The 22,120-nt window shown below is 35.8% G+C and overlaps 2 protein-coding genes across 2 annotated transcripts in view; both read left to right on the top strand.

Moving 5' to 3' along the window:
* The window catches only part of LOC126335624 (Down syndrome cell adhesion molecule-like protein Dscam2), a 178,530-nt gene extending 173,877 nt beyond the window's left edge, over positions 1 to 4,653 (top strand). The window contains exon 12 of the mRNA XM_049999079.1: positions 4,600 to 4,653. Within this exon, the coding sequence (XP_049855036.1) occupies positions 4,600 to 4,621 (22 nt within the window). The 3' untranslated portion in view covers positions 4,622 to 4,653. The remainder of the gene's footprint in view (positions 1 to 4,599) is intronic.
* A 2,906-nt stretch (positions 4,654 to 7,559) lies between these two features.
* Positions 7,560 to 22,120, top strand: part of LOC126336261 (Down syndrome cell adhesion molecule-like protein Dscam2) — a 103,081-nt gene continuing 88,520 nt past the window's right edge. The window contains exons 1-2 of the mRNA XM_049999757.1: positions 7,560 to 7,702; positions 7,801 to 7,818. The gene's annotated coding sequence lies outside the window, so the exon portion shown is untranslated. The remainder of the gene's footprint in view (positions 7,703 to 7,800; positions 7,819 to 22,120) is intronic.

The following is a 22,120-nucleotide window of genomic DNA, read 5'->3' as shown; positions in this document are numbered from 1 at the left end:
TTCCCCATACTTACAAGTTTATCTGATGGCTCATTTGAAAGATCACTACGCAAATCTTTTGGCAAGTCATTGAACTGTTGTGTTATGTCAGTTTGGAAAGCATCAAGAGTTTACTTTTGCTGTTCAAGTAATTTCCTTTGTGTATCTGTCTGTTGCATTGAAAACACATTAAATTATTCATTTTGTTATTTTGAAAAAATCATTAAATTTTTCATCATAACATTGCTTAAGTGTTTTATTTTGTTCATTAAGATTACTAATTTTTTTTTACTCTTCCTTAAACTCATTCTTTAAACCATGAAGCTTTATTTAAATAACTTTATGTAACATTTGCATCATAATGAGGGTTTCCAGTGTGCCTAGTGCACTCTTTCCAGTCATGTTTGTATTAGGTGTGAGTGTGGAAGGCAAAGAAGTCCGCTCTGTCACATGCTAAATTTTCACCAGGGGGAAAAATACTTCCTGGAGAAAATTGTGACCCTGTTTCATCTACTGTAATCATTGTATCATTTGGAATTGTAATGTTACTGTCATCTGTGTCAATGTTAAGTGAAAAAGGGTAATTGGTTGTCATCACTGCAACTGACATTTTTAGTTTTGATTTCATTTTTGCCACATCCATGTTGGCGACATCTTGTGCCTGGCTATCAGGCAATGGACTGGCAACAGTGTGCCTAAGTTGTGTACTCATCTCTCAAGAATTTTACAAAATGGCTAAATAAACAAATACTTTTGAAAATGAAATATTCCATTTGTAATAGTGAAGATACCACTAAAAACCTATTCAGTTATGCCTCGCCAACACATATCAAAATATATTCTTGACGTAGTTCAATTGTATGTGCACATTTCCCTAAAATTAATGTTATGTTCAATGTCTTTCATTGGCTTTTACAGTCCTTCCAGAATTAATTCACCAATTAATTTTGTTGAATCTTTTGCACATAGTGTGGTTTCCATTCTCGTTATAATAATATAGTAATCCATTCATGAATGGAACAGAGAAAGATAACAATTAGTATAATAGAAAAATTACAAAATCATATAATTATTTTCAGTTACTACAAACTTGCTACTCTCTCCCAATAGTGACGCCCTAGTATAGGGCGCCATATATAGCGGTTGGGGAAGAGAGATTCAGAGCTGAAGTAATTATCATTTAGCCACACCAGACTTCATATGCTCAGAAACATGCACAGGTGTGGATGTGTGTATGTTAAGAAACATTGTGGCAGTTCTGGAACATTAATTCAATGTTAATTCCCTTGGGTTTTGGTGTACAGCTTAATGTTCACCCTGTCTCCTCAATGATGTGTAACATTACCAGCATGACTGTGGCAGCTATGCTCTCTTTGTTTTGACTTTTTCTCTGAGAAAGTCCATTTAAAAATGCAATCCTCATCACATTGGGAGGTGGATATTAGGACATAGCTCAGTAGGGAAATTAAAAGTTGCGACTTCCACATATAATAACTTTCAATTAATACAATACTGGGAAAATGCAATTTCATATGTCTTAATCAGCCCTGCTCAAAAGACCAACAGACACTGCGATTGGTTGAGGGAAGAAAATGAGGTACATGAAATAACTGATGATAGTTTAGCCTTCAATTTTCTGTTAGCTTACTCAGATAATCATACCTCCCTATGATATCTTTGTCACACAGGAATGGGGTATATATATTTATTTATAGGTGCAGGCCATCTTAATAACCTACACAGTACACCACGTACTTCGAGGTCATTGCTTTCTGTAGTGAAAACAGCAGCTTTTGTGAAAGCGTGTTTATCCACAAAAGTTTTCCTTCGCAGGATGTATTTATTTACACAAATGAATGTAAAATAAAGTTAAGCCTGCTGTGATTTCAGTGTTTCATCGTCTGAACATCCATTATATTTGTAACAATCCATCTGCCATTACAGTGCATTAAACACCATTGAGTAGTGCAACAAAGACAAACAAGTCATTGTACAACTATTCACTGATCACATCCCATTAAAAGTCATGCAGCACATGGCAAATGGAGTAGCCTATATTGGCTGCAGTCAATAGAGGCATGATATATTACAGATTCCGTGGACAGGCTTCGTGCAGAGCTGCTGTAAGTAAAATTAGTGTATGGTAGTGAAGGGCATACATGGTATAACTATATACATTAAACCTAAATGGATTCTGTGAGCAATCCACTTCCTATACACCAATCACATCAGCTGTACTTTGGAATAAGCCGCCAAGTAGTCTTTTGTTTATTACTCCATAAGCCACTGCATTAGTGTGACATCATCTTGCTATACAGTAATTGGATGCAGGTGGAAAGTAAACTTTCAAGATGTTACAAATATCTGAGATGTTGTAATCCAGCAGTTTTCACCATATTTCACATTTTTCAGTTTATTCCACCATGTAGGCTTCAAATATTTTCTCTTTTTGAGGCAAGCATAAAATGTAAAAACACTCAAAGAACAGAATGCTTTTAGGTATAATTTGTGGCAGTAGTATGCTGGAAATGCCGCAATTACCTCGTACATCATTAGCAGAAGTGATAGTGTTTTCAGTTATATACTCTACAATATCACTAGAGGCAAAAATCACTTTTTTACTAATAGATTTATTAGATGATGTAAAATTTTGATATTTCTTTTTTGTATTTATGGATTAGCAATTTGGTATGTCAGTTGATTTTATGAGTGTTCATAAAATTGTCACCTATGAGGTGCAGAGTTTATTCTTTATAATCCAGTGCTGTAGGACTTTTGAATGTTTTGTAGGCTAAGGTCTGTTAACTTATCATGTGTGTTAGTGTGGTGAGGTGGCTGTACTGGCTGCTGGGTGATGTAACAAATTGCCACCTAATAAGAACTCACTAGCCAGAAATGACCAATGTTTCCTTCATCTTGACCAAGCGTATTCTTCAAGTCTCATTGTTGGAATTTAAAAGGTTGATGATTGATATTGTTGATAAATATGTGCAAAAAGATGAGTCTCAGTTGCAAGTGGCACAAGAAAAGGTGGCGGTGGGGTCTCTTCATCATGTATTGAGTCGGTCCAAAGCACTTCACTTTGACTGTCCTATTCTTCCATTGCTGCCACAACCTAGCAGTAGTTTAATCATTATTGCATGGTGAAGCTAAATGTTGGAAGTTGTGTTGAAATTGCCAATTATGAATTACATCAGCATTTCCTCTCTCAAGTCTCCCCTCTCTGAAATATCCTAAAATATTCCCTTAACTTTGCCAGCCAGAATCCATGGTGCAAACTGGTATAGACATGCATATTCAAATGCAGAGATATGTAAAAAAGCAGAATACGGCACTGTGGTTGGCAATGTCTTTGTAAGACAACAAGTGTTTGATGCAGTTGTTAGATCAGTTACTGTTGCTACAATGGCAGGTTATCAAGATTTAAGATAGTTTGAACATGGTGTTATACTTGGCACATGAGCGATGGGACACATCATCTCCAAAGTTGTAATTAAGTGGGGATTTTCCAGTATGACCATTTCATGAGTGTACCATGAATATCAGGAATCCAGTAAAACATCAAATCTTCAACATCACTGGAGCCTGAAAAAGATCCTGCAAGAACGGGACCAATGAAAACTGAAGATAATCATTCAATGTGACAGAAGTACAACCTTTCTGCAGGCTGCTGCAGATTTCAGTGCTGGGCCATCAACAACTGTCAATGTGTGAACTATTCAACATAACATCATCGATATGGGCTTTCAGAGCCAAAGGCCCATTCATGTACAATTGGTGACTACCCGACACAAAACGTTACACCTTGCCTGGGCCCGTCAACACCGACATTGGACTGTTGATGACTGGAAACATGTTACTTGGTCAGAAGAGTCTCATTTCAGATTGTATTGAGCAGATGGACCTGTATGGGTATGGAGACAACTTCATGAATCCAAGGATACTGTATTTCATCAGGGGACTGTTCAAGGTGATGGAGGCTCTGTAATGGTGTGGGGCATGTGCATTTGGAGTGATATGGGACCCCTCATATATTTAGATATGACTCTGATGGGTGACATGTACATAAGCATCCTATCTGATCAGCTGCATGCATTATGTCCATTGTGAATTCCAACAGACTTGGGCAATTCCAGCAGGGCAATGTGACACCCCACAGATAAGAAATGCTACAGAGTGGCTCCAGGAACACTCTTCTGAATTTAAACACTTCTGCTGGCCACCAAACTCTCCATACATGAACATTATTGAGCATATATGGGATGCTTTGCAATGTGCTGTTCAGAAGAGATCTATACCCCCTCATGCTCTTAGGCATTTATGGACAGCCCTGCAGGATTCAGTGTATCAGTTCTCTCCAGTACTACTTCAGAAATTACTGAAGTCCATGCCACATCGTGTTGCAGAAATTCTGCAAGCCTACATGATATTGGGCATGTGTACCAGTTTCTTTGGCTCTTTGGTGTAGAACGAATTCAGTCACATTAAATGTCAGTAGCAAGAAAATGAGATGAAGTCAAGTGAGACAGCACATAAGAATGTAGAACTGAATTAAAACTTACTAGGAAGGAATGTAAGATTGGGGGATTTTCAGCACTGATCTTATGGTTTCTTTTACAGGGATTACAAATTTATGGTGTAGAATCGTGAGAAACATAAAAATGGAGAACAGAAAATTCAATTCCAACTGATATGAAAATAGAAATCTGATCTAACCATCTGAAATTACATCCTCGTGTAGTTAAATGAAGCATATCTAATGAGTTTACTGAAAAAGATAATATACTGTGGTAAGTCATTCCATGGTTGTTCAAACCCCATCCAGCTATCCAGATTTAGTTTTCTGTAAGTTCTCAAAATTGATTGTGTTAATGTTGGTCATTTCCTTTGAAAAGACATGGCCAATTTCAGTCCCCATGCCTTCCCAATTGGAACTTGTATTCTGTTTCCAATGAAACTGTCATTGACAAGATGTTAAACCTTGATTACCCCCCAACGAGTTAGGAACTAAAGCTCTAAAAGATTCACAAATATTATTCATTTACAAATAACATTTGATTGAGACTGGGAACTAAAAATCTGAAATACACATAAAAATTAAATTCATTCAGAAAATCTTGTTGGACATCAACAAAAATAACTAGTGATAAATGTCACAGATTAGTACTCATCAAAGTGGAGGAGGAGGATTACATGTTAAAAAATAAAAATGTTTATTTAACTGTGATGTCAAGTCCAACATTTTTATTGGTTACAAAACTTAATATCTGATGTTAATTAATTAAATGCATTATTTGAATGACTTTCATTTTTTAATGCTGGTGGGTATAATAGAATTTGAGCAGAATATGTTTTGGAAGCTACATTTATAAGGGTAACCGAGGCTTAAATTTGACAAGTTATGCAGCACATTCCAACACAGGCATCAAATTGCCTTTTAGAACAGACTCTTAACAGCCTGTGACTCCACATTATTTTGCATCCTTGGCAACTGGACTGCAGAAATCATAACTCAGTAGCTACATGTTGCTCTGTGTTGCAAAACATACAGTTTGAGAAGGTTACAACTCTAGAAGAAGTTATCTTTTAACCTGAAATTCTTACCTTCTTTTGTATTCTAGTGCAGAAGATGGCATTTCTTCGTTTAATTGGTGCATTTGTGTCAACAGATGAAACATGAATGAACACATTGAAAATAAATAGAGTGGCCATTTTCTTCAGAATCTAATAAAAAGTAATCTCAGCAAACTTATTCTCAGACAAAAGTTAAGCTACTTGGTGACAGAGCTGTACAGCATAGGAAATTGCTATCCTTCTGAGAATTTGGGGTTGGATGTAACTATTTTTACTTTGTGCTGGCTGTTGAAACTGCACATTGACAATGACTTTGCAAGGAAGGGACAGAGAACAGGTGGGAACTTAATCTAAGAAATGTTGTAATCTCCCATGAACAGCCTGACAGTCAAACAAATCCAAACTTTGTAATGCCTACTAAACCCACAATGTTTTCTGTTGCATTCATTAGTGCCGAATCTGCAATTTTGACTGTTATTTTTACAAATGAATAAGAATTTTGTAAAAATTAAAAGGTCTGTACTCTAGAAACTCCAAGGGACAAGTCTACCCTCTTTCCTCCATTGCAGATGCTAATTGCTGTAGTATAGATTATTAACTAGCCGTCAGACTAAAAATTTTCCCCAATAATGTCCTGATATATTTATAGACTGGCCACATGATTATAATAATTTTGTCCTGCTAGTTGCAATTGTTCATGGTCAAGACCACACATTGATTCTGTTAGTAGAAGAATGATTAAATAAACAAAACATCCAAGCAGTAGAATGTGAGAGCAAAACTCTACTGCCTAGTTTGTCATTTGTTTCAAGTTTTGACTGTTGAACATCAGATTAATTATTTTGTTGGGGTAAGGAAACCCCTCTGTTTTACAAATTACATTTCTAGTTCATTGCGTTGTAGTAGTCATGCGGTCTGAGGCATCTTGTCATGGTTTGGACGGCCCTCCCCTTCGGAGGTTCGAGTCCTGCCTTGGGCATGGGTGTGTGTGTTGCCTGTCCTCAGCATGAGTTAGTTTAAGTTAGATTAAGTAGTGAGTAAGCCTAGAGATTGATGACCTCAGCAGTGTGCTCCCATAGCCCTTACCACAAATTTTAAAAAAATTTCTAGTGCTGAAATTACATGTATACTTGTTTCTCAATTAACTATTTGAGGTTTTTGACTGCTAATACATGTATGTGATGTTATTGTTCCATGTTTATTGCTTGTATTTAAACATGCAGGGATCCAGATCATCCCAAATGCATCCATTCTTTAGAAAGAGCTATATCAACCTCAGAAATAAATGTGAATTCCTGTAGCAACAAAGAGTGATTAATTTATAATAGTCAGCTAGGTATTGGATCTATCTTGGATGTGTTTTAGCTGTTTCACAGCAAATTTTATTAGTTTCTGTTTTTGTAAGTTTTATATCTATTTCAATAAGTTTTCAGTAATAGGGCCTTATGATGAGGCACATCACAGACTGTGAACTTCAAACAGAAAGAAGATCTCATTAATAATAGATTTCTGCTATCAGTCATCCTTTTTAAATTTTAGTGGCAGATCTAGATTTCAACTAGAAACTAGTCATTCTCAATGCATTATCATTTTTGATCAATGCATGTAATGCTTGTTGGTCAGGCTTTATCCACAGTTCATTGCATACCGTATTCAATGAACTGTGGATGAAGCCCGACCAACAGGCATTACACGCATTGATAACAAATGATAGTGCATTGAGAATGGCTAGTTTCTAGCTGAAATCTAGATCTTCCAATAAAGTTTAAAAAGGATGACTGATAGCTGAAATCTATTATTTACAAATCACTGCATGCATCAACCTTCTTAATGGAAGGTAACCTGAGAAAGAAGATCATCAGGAACATGTTGTGGCTATAGAATTACTTTTTTAACTATAAATTAAAAACACTAATTTACATTGTCATGTAAGACCAAGACTATCTAGTTTAAGAACATTACCGCTAACTGATAAAAAACAATTTTCTGCCAAACAGTGAAAAACCAATACAAGAGAGCAGTTTGAAAATTAATGACGAATGGGAGCTTTACATCAGTCCAGTTACAGCTTCACATGCTGGGAATTACACATGCTCTGTGGAAAACATATTTGGGAAAGATGAGATTACATATTATGTGACAGTTCAAGGTAACTTAAGAAATATATATCCACTTTTTGGGTGTGTTGAAAATGTTCTATTTCTTTTAATAATGATGTATCTTGGTGTCTTTTTCATGCACCATCAGGAAACAGAAATAAAGGAAGTAAGTATTTTTCATTTTCCATTAACCTTCAGTTTCTTAATTGCTTTCACTACTAACTACCAGCTGTACGGCTTGTTTTGCATCATTACTTACAGGTAATACCACATTTAAAATCTTCAGGGCTCATCAGTACTATTAACATAAGCAAATAATGATCATTTGTTAGGGACTTGGCTAGGAAGCACTGGCAACATTGAGTTCATCAGTTTCTTCTGGCATATTAGTTGGTTGAACAATGCGTGCATGTACTGTCCATTCATAGTGGCAGATGGACTTCAGATTTTAGTCTTCAGAAGGCTAGAGTATACAAGGTCCTATGCTATTGCGGCAGAACATTTGTTGAACAAACAGTTTGCACCATTGAAGGTAACTGATAGCATACTAGCAGCACACTCAATTGATGTGTCCTGACAAGTTGGCAGTCACAAAGCACTGTTTGTCTGGGACTCACATGATTACAGCATCAGGATTTTAGCACAGATGTCAAAATACTGGTACACTGTCATTACAGGTACACACCAGAGGAGTTTCACAACTGGAACTGCAGCTGTAGTCCCAGCAAGGCTTGATTACCAGCAATGAGTTTAATTAAGAAGACATTCAATAAACACAGCAAGCTGGTGGCCAGGGCAGATGGAGTGCCTACATACATGCCTCCATAGCCAGGGCCCCACACTAGGTGTTCCCAGTCACAGTCACCAACACAATCACCTCTTTGGCCTTGAATGTGAGCCTGTGGATGTAGATTACATAGGGAGTGCTCAGTGGAGGGAGGGGAGGTAATGTAAGTTGGCCATGCTAACCCAGGTCATTTTGTGAGCTTACCTAATTATGGCAACATGGCTCTTCATCAAAATATGGTACAGCCCAATGAACCAGTAGTAAAACTGTGGCGTGTTTGATCTGCTAGCAACATGGCATGGCTTTCACCTTTTGTGGGAAATCAAGCAGAAATTTCTGGGCATTGTGCAGCACATGAGAACTTACACAATTGGATGATGATGTTATTTGTGAGGTTCTCAGGGTCATAGTGATGACCCTGAGATCTCCTAAACAGTTACACAGACTGTTTACCAGATAATGAATATTCAGTAATCTTTTTTGAAAAGTGATCTCTTCTTAACACACTGAATATGGAAAAGAACAGATATAGTCACACAGTTTTGATTCGCAATAATGATGGAGAAAAAGAGTATTATGTAGCACAACTTTATCATAGAGAAAGAGGAGGGGTACATTTAGGAGAAAAAAACTGGGTTAAATTTTATTATTGGAAACTGATGTTACACTCAGAAATGGTTTATCCACATCTGCAGATCAAGATTTAGGTTTTCCTAAGGCTCTGAAGCTGAATACTAAAGTTCCTGTTGAGAAAAGACTGAGAGAAAATTCCTATCCTGAGCTTGCATTCCTCACCTAATAACATCTTTCTCAGTAGACTGTTATACCCTAATCTTTCTTCGTACCATCATTTGGAAACAGAAATAGTTGTTGCATGTTATAGAAATAAGTAAGTGCTCACTTTAGTGATAATCAACTACAAAAAGTTCACCTTATGACCAGCTCCTTACAAAACTATAGCATTTGATTGTGACGATGTCCATGCAAAACATAAAATGTAGTTAAACTGTTACGGTTTTAGGTTGTTTGTTTGCTAGAAGATGGTCATATGACTGAAACTAGTCCATTAATAAAATACAACTTAACGGTTTTTGGTTGAAAATGTCATTCATCGACTGTATCAGGGCTTCATAAGGACTGTTTGTTGTCTATTTCTGATCTTGCATGTTGGCAGACTGCTGTACAGTTACAATCACATCTCATATTTTTGTCTTATTGGGAAGTAGCTGAGTAGTTAGTATGTGAGATTCTCAGAACTCTATAGTTTTTCTGCACTCATTATGATGTTCTTCATTAACTTGCTGCTCAGACTTGCAGCTGTCTTTGTAGACTCCAAGCATGTGCAACATGTCAATCGCACCCTGTGTGTGGCTTGTCACATCTGTGATTTTGTTGCTGCTTTTGTTGGTTACATAAGCCTTTGAACATACAATAATGATGCTAAATGGTAACCTTAAAAAATACATCACTCTGAACAGACACATTTGATATGCAGTTATTGTTATATCAAGATTCACAAAAAGAGGGATGATTATTAGCTAATATGGAAACAAAGACTTCATGAGTGAAATTTTCCTGGTTTATCAGATGGATAACAACATAAAGGTACACAAATTGGAAGATATACAATGATAGCACTTGGACTTGAGGCTTATCTATTCCCACTACTATTATTGTCATCTACATCTATGTATATACTCTGCAAACCACTCTGAAGTGCATGGCAGAGATTACTTAGCATTGTGCCACATGTTTGTGTACCATCCCAATCCAACTGAATGCGGAACATGGAAAGAATAACTGCTTAATTGCCACTGTTTGTGAAGCAATTGGTTTAACCTTATCTTCACAGTCCTTAAAAGAATGATAGGTAGAGGGCTGTAAATATTCTCTGACACTTTTATATGTCTTGACCACAGTATTTATTCATGAGCGCACTGTGACTTTCTCCATTTCCAAAGGCTACAATAAGTCATCAATGAGAAAAGATTAAGGTAATATTAAAAGATGAACATTACACAGTGAAATAAAACACTCACCAAAAATATATAATATCATTTGTGCATATGAAATCAACCTTAAGTAGTGACGAGCAAGTACAAATATCCAGAATGAGATTTTCACTGTGCAGCGGAGTGTGCACTGATATGAAACTTTAGAAGGTAGGAGACGAGGTACTGGCAGAATTTAAGCTGTGAGGAATGGTCGTGAGTTGTGCTTGGGTAGCTCAGTTGGTAGAGCACTTGCCCGTGAAAGGCAAAGGTCCTGAGTTCGAGTCTCAGTCCGGCACACAGTTTTAATCTGCCAGAAAGTTTCATGTACAAATATGACTTTACAGTACAGTGATAGTGTAAAGTGAAGGCACTAGGTGGCATTGCAGTCATGATGATTATGATGCATCACAATATTTGAAATAGAAAAATATTCTGCAATTAGTTAAAATACTAAGCATTAACAGCCATATTTCTTTTGTCTGTCTATTACACAATATAGTTAATTTTACATTATAAAAGTCAATGTCAGAATTCAGTGCATATAATTAAAACTAGGTAATGCTAGTGTATAACAGTGGGCATCATAATGGAAAATTGTTACAAAATTGTAGTGAATGATATGCAAACCAGCATCTATGGAAGAAGGTATACAAGGCCAAAATCATTGATAAGAAAATGTAAATAAATATAAAACAAATTATGATATTATACACAAGTCAGAAAGTATGCAGCTATTTAAAAATAAGTAAAATATAAAAAAATAATAGAAATATATGCAATAAAACCCAAACAGCAACAAATGTAAAACAATCAATCAATCTATCTATCTATTTGTTCATCTGTTAACAATATACATTCTATGGATGTAGTCAATTACACTATAGTTTCTTACCTTTGTTTCAAAAACATGGATAATAAATTCAAATATTTTATATCAGTATATATAAATAATATTACTTTTCCAGATTCAGATATTCTTCAATGCTATAAAAACTGTGTGTTAGTACAAATTGTTTAAGATCTACCTTGAATTTATGAAATTCTTTAATTTTCTTTATTGTAGAAGGCAATGCACTAAAATGTATTTTGGGCTGGTAGTTTACACTTTTTTCGTAGAGTGCTCCTTTGTGGGTGTCTCTGTTAAAATCATTCCTGTTTCTTGTTTCATGGTTATGAATCTGATTATTTAATGTAGAAAATTCCTGGTGAGTTTTCAGAAAGCACACATATTCATAGATGTATAAGATAGGAAGAGTCATTATTTTAAATTCTTTAAATATACCCCTGCATGACACTCTGCAGGGAATCCCTTTCATTATTCTAATAACCCTTTTTTGAAGTTTGAAAGCTTGTTTTGTCATACCTGTATTTCCCCAGAAGATCACACAATATCTAAGCAAACTGTTCATGTAAGCATAATAGGCACACAGCAATGATTCAGTGTTGCAGCATTCCTGAAGCAGGCGTAGCACATAGCGGCAATTAGTTAATTTTTTACTCAAAACTTCTAGATGCTTTTCCCATCTCCAGTGCTCATCCACCCATATACAAAGGAATTTCATGTATGGAGCTTGTGCAATAACATAGTTCTCTAACTCAGCTTTCACTCTTCTTCTAGCTTTTATTTTAATATTACTGAATTTCATAAGTACTGTTTTATCCTTATTTATGATCAAAAAATTATCACTAAACCACTTTCCTGTCTCATTTATTGTCCTAGAGGCACTCTGCTGTTGATCATCCTGAGTGTATCCTCTTATAAAAATGCTAGCGCCATCAGCAAACATCACCGTTTCTGCAACTGTCACATGGTTTGGCAAATCGATTATGTACACCATGAACAACAAAGGGCAAAATACCAAAGTTCAAGGATGGGGAAAGAAAACTCTTGGAAATACATTCAATATATATTCATATCTGCTCAGAATTTGCAGTGAAAATAAGTTTCAATGCCAAAACACTGAATTTCAGAAATTTTCATTTTTTATACAACTGAAAAAATTCTTAAACATTTGTTCATGATTAATGATCAAAGTGATATTTTTATTAAAAATTAAAAAATAAAGAAATGATCTATTCAGTCTTTAAATGTGAATAAATGTTTGAGCAGTTTTTTTCAGTTGTCTAAGAAATCAAGTTTTATGAAATTCAGTATTTTGGCAGAGATGCTTAATTTCTTTACTCTTTGTGAGCAGGAATGAATATGTACATACATATGCTTCCAAGAGTTTCATATCCTGAGCCTTGAATTTTCTGTTATTTTATCATTGTTTTACAACATGTTGCTAATTGGGTTTTATTGCATATATTTGTCTTATATTTTTTTATATTTTTACCTATTTTTTGAAATATTTGTATGTTTCATGATTTATGGAGAACATCATAAAACAAATTAAATTTATTTATATTTTCTCATACCTATTTCTTTAGATGCTGAATTGCACATCATTCATAGTGTATAATTTTGTAATGGCTGTCTATTATGTCACACATCCTATAGTTTTGACCATATGCAGTGAACTCCTACACTTGGTTCATATAATGTGAAATTAAATATATTATGTAATAGATGTACAAAGGAAAATTGTCTGTTAATGTTAGTATTTTCATTAATTGTACATAGTATCTTCAATATGGCATCAAGTGCAAATGTGAACAATATTAGTGCTTCTAAAATTTACAGTTACATTGTAAAAAGTGGTGCATGCGAAAAGTGTCAAGGTGAAATCGAGAAGATAAATGAACATTTAAGAAGTATCCAGAAAAAGCACTGTGACCCTGCTCTGACAAAAGAACTCACTAATCACTAATCTCAAAAATGAAAACCATGAGTTACAAACAATGGCATCAAGCGAAATACCAAGTAAAAATGCAATACAGAAAACTACTAATGATTTGAAGCTCCTGTACACCAACCATCACAGTGTGCAATAGTGGAAAATAATGCCTATAACGGCCAGAAGTGTGTTAATAATTCAAACTCCATTCCAAGTGAAGATACTGATCAAAAGTGAGTAAAGCATTCAAACATTTTCCCTGTTTCTCAAGGACTGCCTAGCGAGTAAAAAAGTAACCTTCTCTCAACAAAATTCGTCAAACAAAACTGGTCTTGTATGCACAAATTGGTTCAGTGTTTTATCAGAAGACAGCAGCAACTTCATAAACATTGAAAATTGGTTCAGTGTTTTATCAGAAGACAGCAGCAACTTCGTAAACATTGAAAATGAACATGACATCCAACAGGAAAATTAAATTAAAATGGCAAATGATGAAATCAAAATCACCAGCAATTGTAGGTAGCAGGCAAAGAAATGCAATGTGCTTTTTCTAACAGACAATCACGGGAGAAAGCTAGCTACTATTTTACAGGAAGTGAATACGGATTTGGGTGCAACTGTCATTGTGAAACCCAGCGCAACAACCAAAAACATTACTGAATGTGTCTCAGAACACAGGAATACAATGAAGAACAGTGACATCGTTTGTGTGATGGGTGCCAACAATGTAGGTCATAACGAAGCTGGAAAGTGCAGAACAGGTTTGAGAGATTTTTTAAAATGTAAATATGATCAAAAACACTATTGTTGTGATGATACCTCATAGACATGTATAATGCGTGTGTGAATAAATAAATCCACAAAACCAACACCAGAATAAAAGAGTTATGCTCTACTTATGCAAAATGCAATGTAGTAGATATTAACAGACTGGTGAAAAGTCTGCACACTGAGCACAGTGAGCATCTGAATTACCAGTATAAAAAATTTCTCTGTCACGAGGTAAGCAAAATTATAAATGAAATTCAACAACACAACTGTCTAGTTTTTAGACCCTATTTCGGGGGTCATTTACAGGGGAAAGAAGGGTAGAAACCACATTAAGGGAAAACTGCAGCAAAATAATTAATTCAGACAAATGTGTTGTTTTAGATCAATCGGAGAAAATAAACGAACATGCAAGACCTTGAGACATCAAAATACCTTTCTGTGCAGATAACAACGTTTTTCTACAGATAAATGTACAATCACTTCATGGTAAAATCAGTGAACTGCAGTACTGGCTTGATAAAATTAACTGCAGTTTATTGTGTATCAAATAACACTAGATGAAAGAGTCTGGAATAGACTTGTGTGTTCCTCCAGGACATTTGCTAGTTACTAGCTATTGCAGAAGCAGCATTTCACATGGTAGAGTCTCAGTCTACATTAAGAGCAAATTAGATTTAGATTATTCAGTAGTAGACCTTAGCAAAATGTGCCTTGAAGGCATATTTGAAGTTGCCGGTATGGTAATACATGCACAAAAAATTGTAATTGTCTCAGTGTATCGAACTCCAAGATCTGATGAAATAACATTTACAGAAAAAATTAACACACTTATTTTGCTGTTGTCCAAATATAAAGAACATAAAATTATAATTGTAGGTGATATTAACATAGATATAAGGTCAAAGAAGAAAAATGTTATCTATGTGGTTTATTCTTTGAAATCGAACTGTTATTGTCTTAGTGAAAAGCCCACCAGACAGAATGCATGTCTTGATAACATAATTAGTAATGTATATAAAGATGCTCTTGGATGTGACATAATAGAATTATGAATATCAGATCATGCAGGACTATATCTTCAAATAGAAAATTCAAAACTCAACACTAAAGAAAGACATGTGACTTATAGACTTCTAGGAGAATCCAACATAAACAACATGATTAATGAGTTACAGGAAATTGATAGGTCTCATAAAATTAATAATAATAATAAGTCAATTGATAACTGCTTTACTATTTTACTCACAGAAATTAAGTAAATTGTAGAAAAGACATTCCCCACTGTAACCAAAGACAACATCTGAATAATACACATAAGCAGTGTCGTACTAACAAGTGGTACACTCCAAAACTTAACAAACTTAAGATACTACTTCTAACTCTGAAGGATAAGTCTAATAAAAGTGATCAAGACAAGGCAAATTACATAAATATGAAAAAACTTTACAAATTAGAAATAAAAGGGGCTCAGTGCAATGCAAATGATGAATACATTTTGAATTCCAAAAATAAATCTAAAGCAGCCTGGAATGCCATATGCTAAAACAGGAAATTAATAACATCAATAAAGAAAACAACATCCCTATAGACTGTGATACACTCAATGATTATTTTGTAAAAAGTGCCAAATCCACTCCACTCAATAATTCTACCATAGATGCAGAAGCATTACTCATCCATTCAATACAGACTAGTGAGAAACTTACTTAAGCCCCTATCACCCTAAATGACATTTGCAAATTGATAAACTAACTAAGCAATTCCAGAGCAGAAGACTATTGTGGACTCAGTTATTACATCATAAATCATTGGTGGCCGAAGACTTCCGGCATAAGAAGTCACCCTCAGTCTGCCAACGGCTTTGTCAAAGCGGGTGGAGGAGCGGATAGAGGTTCAGGGCACTCTCTTGTCCTAGGGGTGGGAAATTGCCCCTAAAGACGGAAGAATCAGCAATGATCAACGACATGAGGATGTAGAAGCCAATGGAAACCACTGCATTAAAGACACGTAACGTGTATCCACAGGACATGTGGCCTGTAACTGAAGAAGTGTCATGATGATCTCTCCATTGGCAAAGGATTCCGGAATAGTCCCCCATTCGGATCTCCAGGAGGGGACTGCCAAGGGGGAGGTTACCATGAGAAAAAGGTTGAATAATCAACGAAAGGATAATGTTCTACGAGTCGGGGCGTGGAATGTCAGAAGCTTGAATGTGGTAGGGAAACTAGAAAATCTGAAAAGGTAAATGCAAAGGCTCAATCTAGATATAGTAGGGGTCAGTGAAGTGAAGTGGAAGGAAGACAAGGATTTCTGGTCAGATGAGTATCGGGTAATATCAACAGCAGCAGAAAATGGTATAACAGGTGTAGGACTCGTTATGAATAGGAAGGTAGGGCAGAGGTTGTGTTACTGTGAACAGTTCAGTGACCGGGTTGTTCTAATCAGAATCGACAGCAGACCAACACTGACAACGATAGTTCAGGTATACATGCCAATGTCGCAAGCTAAAGATGAACAGATAGAGAAAGTGTATGAGGATATTCAAAGGGTAGTGCAGTATGTAAAGGGGGATGAAAATCTAATAGTCATGGGCGACTGGAATGCAGTTGTAGGGGAAGGAGTAGAAGAAAAGGTTACAAGAGAATATGGGCTTGGGACAAGGTATGAAAGAGGAGAAAGACTAATTGAGTTCTGTAACAAGTTTCAGCTAGTAATAGCGAATACCTTGTCCAAGAATCACAAGAGGAGGAGGTATACTTGGAAAAGGCCGGGAGATATGAGAAGATTTCATTTAGATTACATCATGGTCAGACAGAGATTCCAAAATCAGATACTGGATTGTAAGGTGTACCCAGGAGCAGATATAGACTCAGATCACAATATAGTAGTGATGAAGAGTAGGCTGAAGTTCAAGACATTAGTCAGGAAGAATCAATATGCAATGAAGTGGGATACAGAAGTACTAAGGAATGGCGAGATATGTTTGAAGTTCTCTAATGCTATAGATACAGCAATAAGGAATAGCGCAGTAGACATTACAGTTGAAGAGGAATGGACATCTCTAAAAAGGGTCATCACAGAAGTTGGGAAGGAAAACATAGGTACAAAGAAGGTAGCTGCAAAGAAACCATGGGTTACAGAAGAAATATTTCAGTTGATTGATGAAAGGAGGAAGTACAAACATGTTCCGGGAAAATCAGGAATACAGAAATACAAGTTGCTGAGGAATCAAATAAATAGGAAGTGCAGGAAAGCTAAGACGAAATGGCTGCAGGAAAAATGTGAAGACATCGAAAAAGATATGATTGTCGGAAGGACAGACTCAGCATACAGGAAAGTCAAAACAACCTTTGGTGACATTAAAAGCAACGGTGGTAACATTAAGAGTGCAACGGGTATTCCACTGTTAAATGCAGAGGAGAGAGCAGATAGGTGGAAAGAATACATTGAAAGCCTCTATGAGGGTGAAGATTTGTCTCATGTGATAGAAGAAGAAACAGGCGTCGATTTAGAAGACATAGGGATCCAGTATTAGAATCGGAATTTAAAAGAACTTTGGAGGACTTACGGTCAAATAAGGCAGAAGGGATAGATAACATTCCATCAGAATTTCTAAAATCATTGGGGGAAGTGGCAACAAAACGACTATTCACGTTGGTGTGTAGAATATATGAGTCTGGCGACATACCATCTGACTTTCGGCAAAACATCATCCACACATTTCCGAAGACGGCAAGAGCTGACAAGTGCAAAAGTTATCGCACAATCAGCTTAACAGCTCATACATCGAAGTTGCTTACAAGAATAATATACAGAAGAATGGAAAAGAAAATTGAGAATGCACTAGGTGACGATCAGTTTGGCTTTGGGAAAAGTAAAGGGATGAGAGAGGCAATTCTGACGTTACGGCTAATAATGGAAGCAAGGCTAAAGAAAAATTAAGACATGTTCATAGGGTTTCTCGACCTGGAAAAAGCATTCGACAATATAAATTGGTGCAAGCTGTTCCGAGATTCTGAAAAAGGTAGGGTTAAGCTATAGGGAGAGACAGGTCATATACAATATGTACAACAACCAAGAGGGAATAATAAAAGTGCACGATCAAGAACGAAGTGCTCGTATTAAGAAGGGTGTAAGACAAGGCTGTAACCTTTCGCCCCTACTCTTCAATCTGTACATCGAGGAAGCAATGATGGAAATAAATGAAAGGTTCAGGAGTGGAATTAAAATACAAGGTGAAAGGATATCAATGATACGATTCGCTGATGGCATTGCTTCCCTGAGCGAAAGTGAAGAAGAATTAAATGATCTGCTGAACGGAATGAACAGTCTAACGAGTACACAGTATGGTTTAAGAGTAAATCGGAGAAAGACAAAGGTAATGAGAAGTGGTAGAAATGAGAACAGCGAGAAACTTAACATCAGAATTGATGGTCATGAGGTCAATGAAGTTAAGGAATTCTGCTAGCTAGGCAGTAAAATAACCAATGACGGACGGAGCAAGGAGGACATCAAAAGCAGACTCGCTATGGCAAAAAAGGCATTTCTGGCCAAGAGAAGTCTACTAATATCAAATACCGGCCTTAATTTGAGGAACAAATTTCTGAGAATGTATGTCTGGAGTACAGCATTGTATGGTAGTGAAACATGGACTGTGGGATAACTGGAACAGAAGAGAATGGGAAAACACTGATAAGGAGAAGGGACAGGATGGTAGGACATCTGCTAAGACATGAGGGAATGACTTCCATGGTACTAGAGGGAGCTGTAGAGGGCAAAAACTGTAGAGGAAGACAGAGATTGGAATACGTCAAGCAAATAATTGAGGACGTAGGTTGCAAGTGCTACTCTGAAATGAAGAAGAGGTTAGCAGAGGAACGGAATTCGTGGCGGGCCGCATCAAACCAGTCAGACTGATGACCCCCCCCCCCCCCCTCCAAAAAAAAAAAAAAAAGAAAATGCCACTTTCTCACTATCAGACAGAGTACTAGATGAAGGAATTTTTCCAGAATGTCTTAACCTCACAGTTACACTACCTGTGTATAAAAAGGTGATAAAAATCTCCTAAACAACTACAGACCCATATCAATAGTACCAATCATATCCAAAATAATAGAAAGTTGCATGCATATGCAGCTATACAGCTATTTTGAAAGCAACAAACTATTAAATGAACAGCAGTTCAGATTCAGGTCTCACCTATCAACTGTAAAAGCAATTGAAGCTTTGAAGAGCAATATATATGAAGTATATGACAAGAGATTGCGTATATCTAGAACACTTATTGATTTAAGCAAAGCATTTGATTCAGTGTCTCATGACATAATCATTAAAAAGTTAGAATACTATGGCATTGAAGGTATACCACTCACCTTATTCAAATCTTATGTAAGCCATAGGTTACAGCATGTATATGCAAATAAACAGAGATCAGCAATACTCCATATAGAAAGAGGAATACCCCAAGGCTAGGTTCTTGGGCCTTTCATGTTGATTGTCTATATTAATGATTTCTCGAATTGTATATCATGTAAGAATATACTGTATGCTGATGATATAACACTAATAATCTTGGGTGACAATTTACAAACTGTGCTGGATAACAAAAGCGAAATAATGCAAATGACTGGTCACTGGTGTCAGGCCAATCAACTGTGCATAAACAATAGAAAAACAGAACAAATAATTTTCAATCTAAAACCTACAAAAAGTAAAAATAATGCAGTGAAACTACTTGGATTGCACATAGACCAAAAACTCTCCTGGGAAGAACACACCAACCACTTGTGCAGCAAACTAGCCTGTGTTTTTCTCTTTTTTTACTGTACAAATTGAGAAACAGTGTGAGCAAACAGCTGTTACTCCACTCATATTTTGCTTTCTTCCATTTCCATCTGGAGTATGGAATTTTGCTCTGGGGTAATTCCTCAGGGGATAAATGAATTTTCAGATGGCAAAAGAAGGCCATCAAATGTATACTAGGATTAGCACCCAGAGATTCCTGCAGAAACCACTTTCAATATCTCGGTGCAATGACAGTACATAGCATGTACATATATCACTCTTTAATGTATGCTAAAAAAACTCTGGACAAATTTAACACAAGATGTGATGTACACACACACACACACACACAACCATAAATAGTCGCTTGTTGGATTTTCCTTTCTCGAGGGTAACTGTTGTCCATAATAAATATAAACATCAGGGCATAAATTTTTTTTAACAAGTTACCATACTCAGCTCGTGTAGCCACATTTAATAAATTCAAGAGTGTATTGCAAAATTTGTTAAAATGCAGTGAATTCTATACAATTGAAGAATTCCTAGGAAATAGTCATTATAATATAAGTTTTTAATAAGTGATAAAGAAATGGTTTCAATTCTTAAATAAGCGAAATACTTCTGTGTATGTAAGTGTTTATTGTGCTTACTCCATTGTACTCCATTGTAAACTTTCACGAAGCCAATTGTTTGAAAAATACTAAAAGGCAAATAAAAAAATTCTATTCTAAAAAGAAAATCATTATTTTCCTCTTTCAAAAATGATGATGTATCCTAATCCCAACTAGCACAACAATACATACATATACATCTTCTTTCTTTCATGGCTAATCAGCAAGATCGCCTTCATTCTTTTCATAAGAGAAAACCTAGATAGCGGAGAAGCTGTTCCATGGAATAAATGGACACTCCAAGGAATAATAGGGCTTAAACTACTTTGCATTGATAATCATCGTATATTAAAGTTTAGCAATCAGTAAGATAAGAAGAGATATTTCCAGATATGTACTGAGTTATACAATCTATAACATTTCTGAAAATAACAATTTGAAAATGACATTAGTATTAAAGTAATTTGAGTGTCTTAGGTAATTGTGATGCAAAAAATGTACTGTATGTACAAGACCCTGGTCCGATGTAAGAGAGAGGCTCATAGCGCTAATGATATCAGGTTAAATAAATAAATATGGCCCCAATTGCTGCTGATACACTGATTATGGAAATGAACTTGCAACAATCAAGTGTTCCAAAGCTTTGCCGGTGAATTAAATGGTTCAAATGGCTCTAAGCACTATGGGACTTAACATCTGAGGTCAACAGTCTGTAATGTCTCTTACAGCGGTCTCTCCATTATATTTTCAGAAATGTTATAGATTGTATAACTCAGTACATATCTCGAAATATCTCTTATTATCTTACTGATTCCTAAACTTTAATATACGATGATTATCAATGCAAAGTCAGAATATATTCTGGGATTCTGCAACAGATGAAATTGGAAGGTAGCTTTGTTGATCACTTTTTCTGTTCTTGTTGTAGGCTAATATGACCTGTGCTTGCTTTCTGTCACTAGGCACAGATTTTTATTCAAGAAATCTGTTGTACAGTGTCGTTAAGATGAGAGCTAAGTCAGCTGAAAAATTATGTGCAGAATTGGATTCCATCATAGTTTAATTTCAGCATTTTCAGCTGTTTGTAACCACTAATATCTTCATCAGTCTTTTTTTTTGTGTCAGTAATCTGCAACTTCATTAATAAAGGAACTTTGGGAAATGAAGTTCAGTATTTATGCTTTCTTAACAGATTTCATGATCCCTTCTGCTGTCTTTCTCTTTATTTTATGTACAATTGTACAATTTCGGCCTTATGCCATTTTCAAGTATTTAATGGATAATTTTTTAGTAGTAAGTTATGCCACATATGTCACTGATCTTATTATGAGATGTTTTATGCTATTTTAGGAGCATGTACTCCTAAAAAAGCATAAAACATTTCAGATTTATTTTATGAGCATAACATGGAGTCATAGGGGCAATGATATACATGGCACAATTTAATACTGAAAAATCATCCATAAAACACTTGAAAATGTCCTAAGGCTGAAATTGTACAATTGTTCATGAAATAAAGAGAATGGCAGCTAAAGCCATCATGAAATATTTAAAAAAAATTCATCGCAGTTGCAGACCCTATCACATTGAACATTTATGCTTTCGCTTTGCTACCCATGTCTTTAGTTCTCATTTCAATCTCTGAGCATCTGGACACCAAATTCTGAGCACAGACAGACTGTAGTAATGACCAGAATTTCTTCAGGTTTCATGAGAGGTCTTTTGATAAGATTCTGCTAGTGTA

The sequence above is a fragment of the Schistocerca gregaria genome, chromosome 2, assembly GCF_023897955.1.
Source record: "Schistocerca gregaria isolate iqSchGreg1 chromosome 2, iqSchGreg1.2, whole genome shotgun sequence".
In the NCBI taxonomy this organism is placed as follows: domain Eukaryota; kingdom Metazoa; phylum Arthropoda; class Insecta; order Orthoptera; family Acrididae; genus Schistocerca; species Schistocerca gregaria.
The sequence above is the reverse complement of the archived record's forward strand: the minus strand, read 5'-3'. Positions and strand labels throughout refer to the sequence as shown.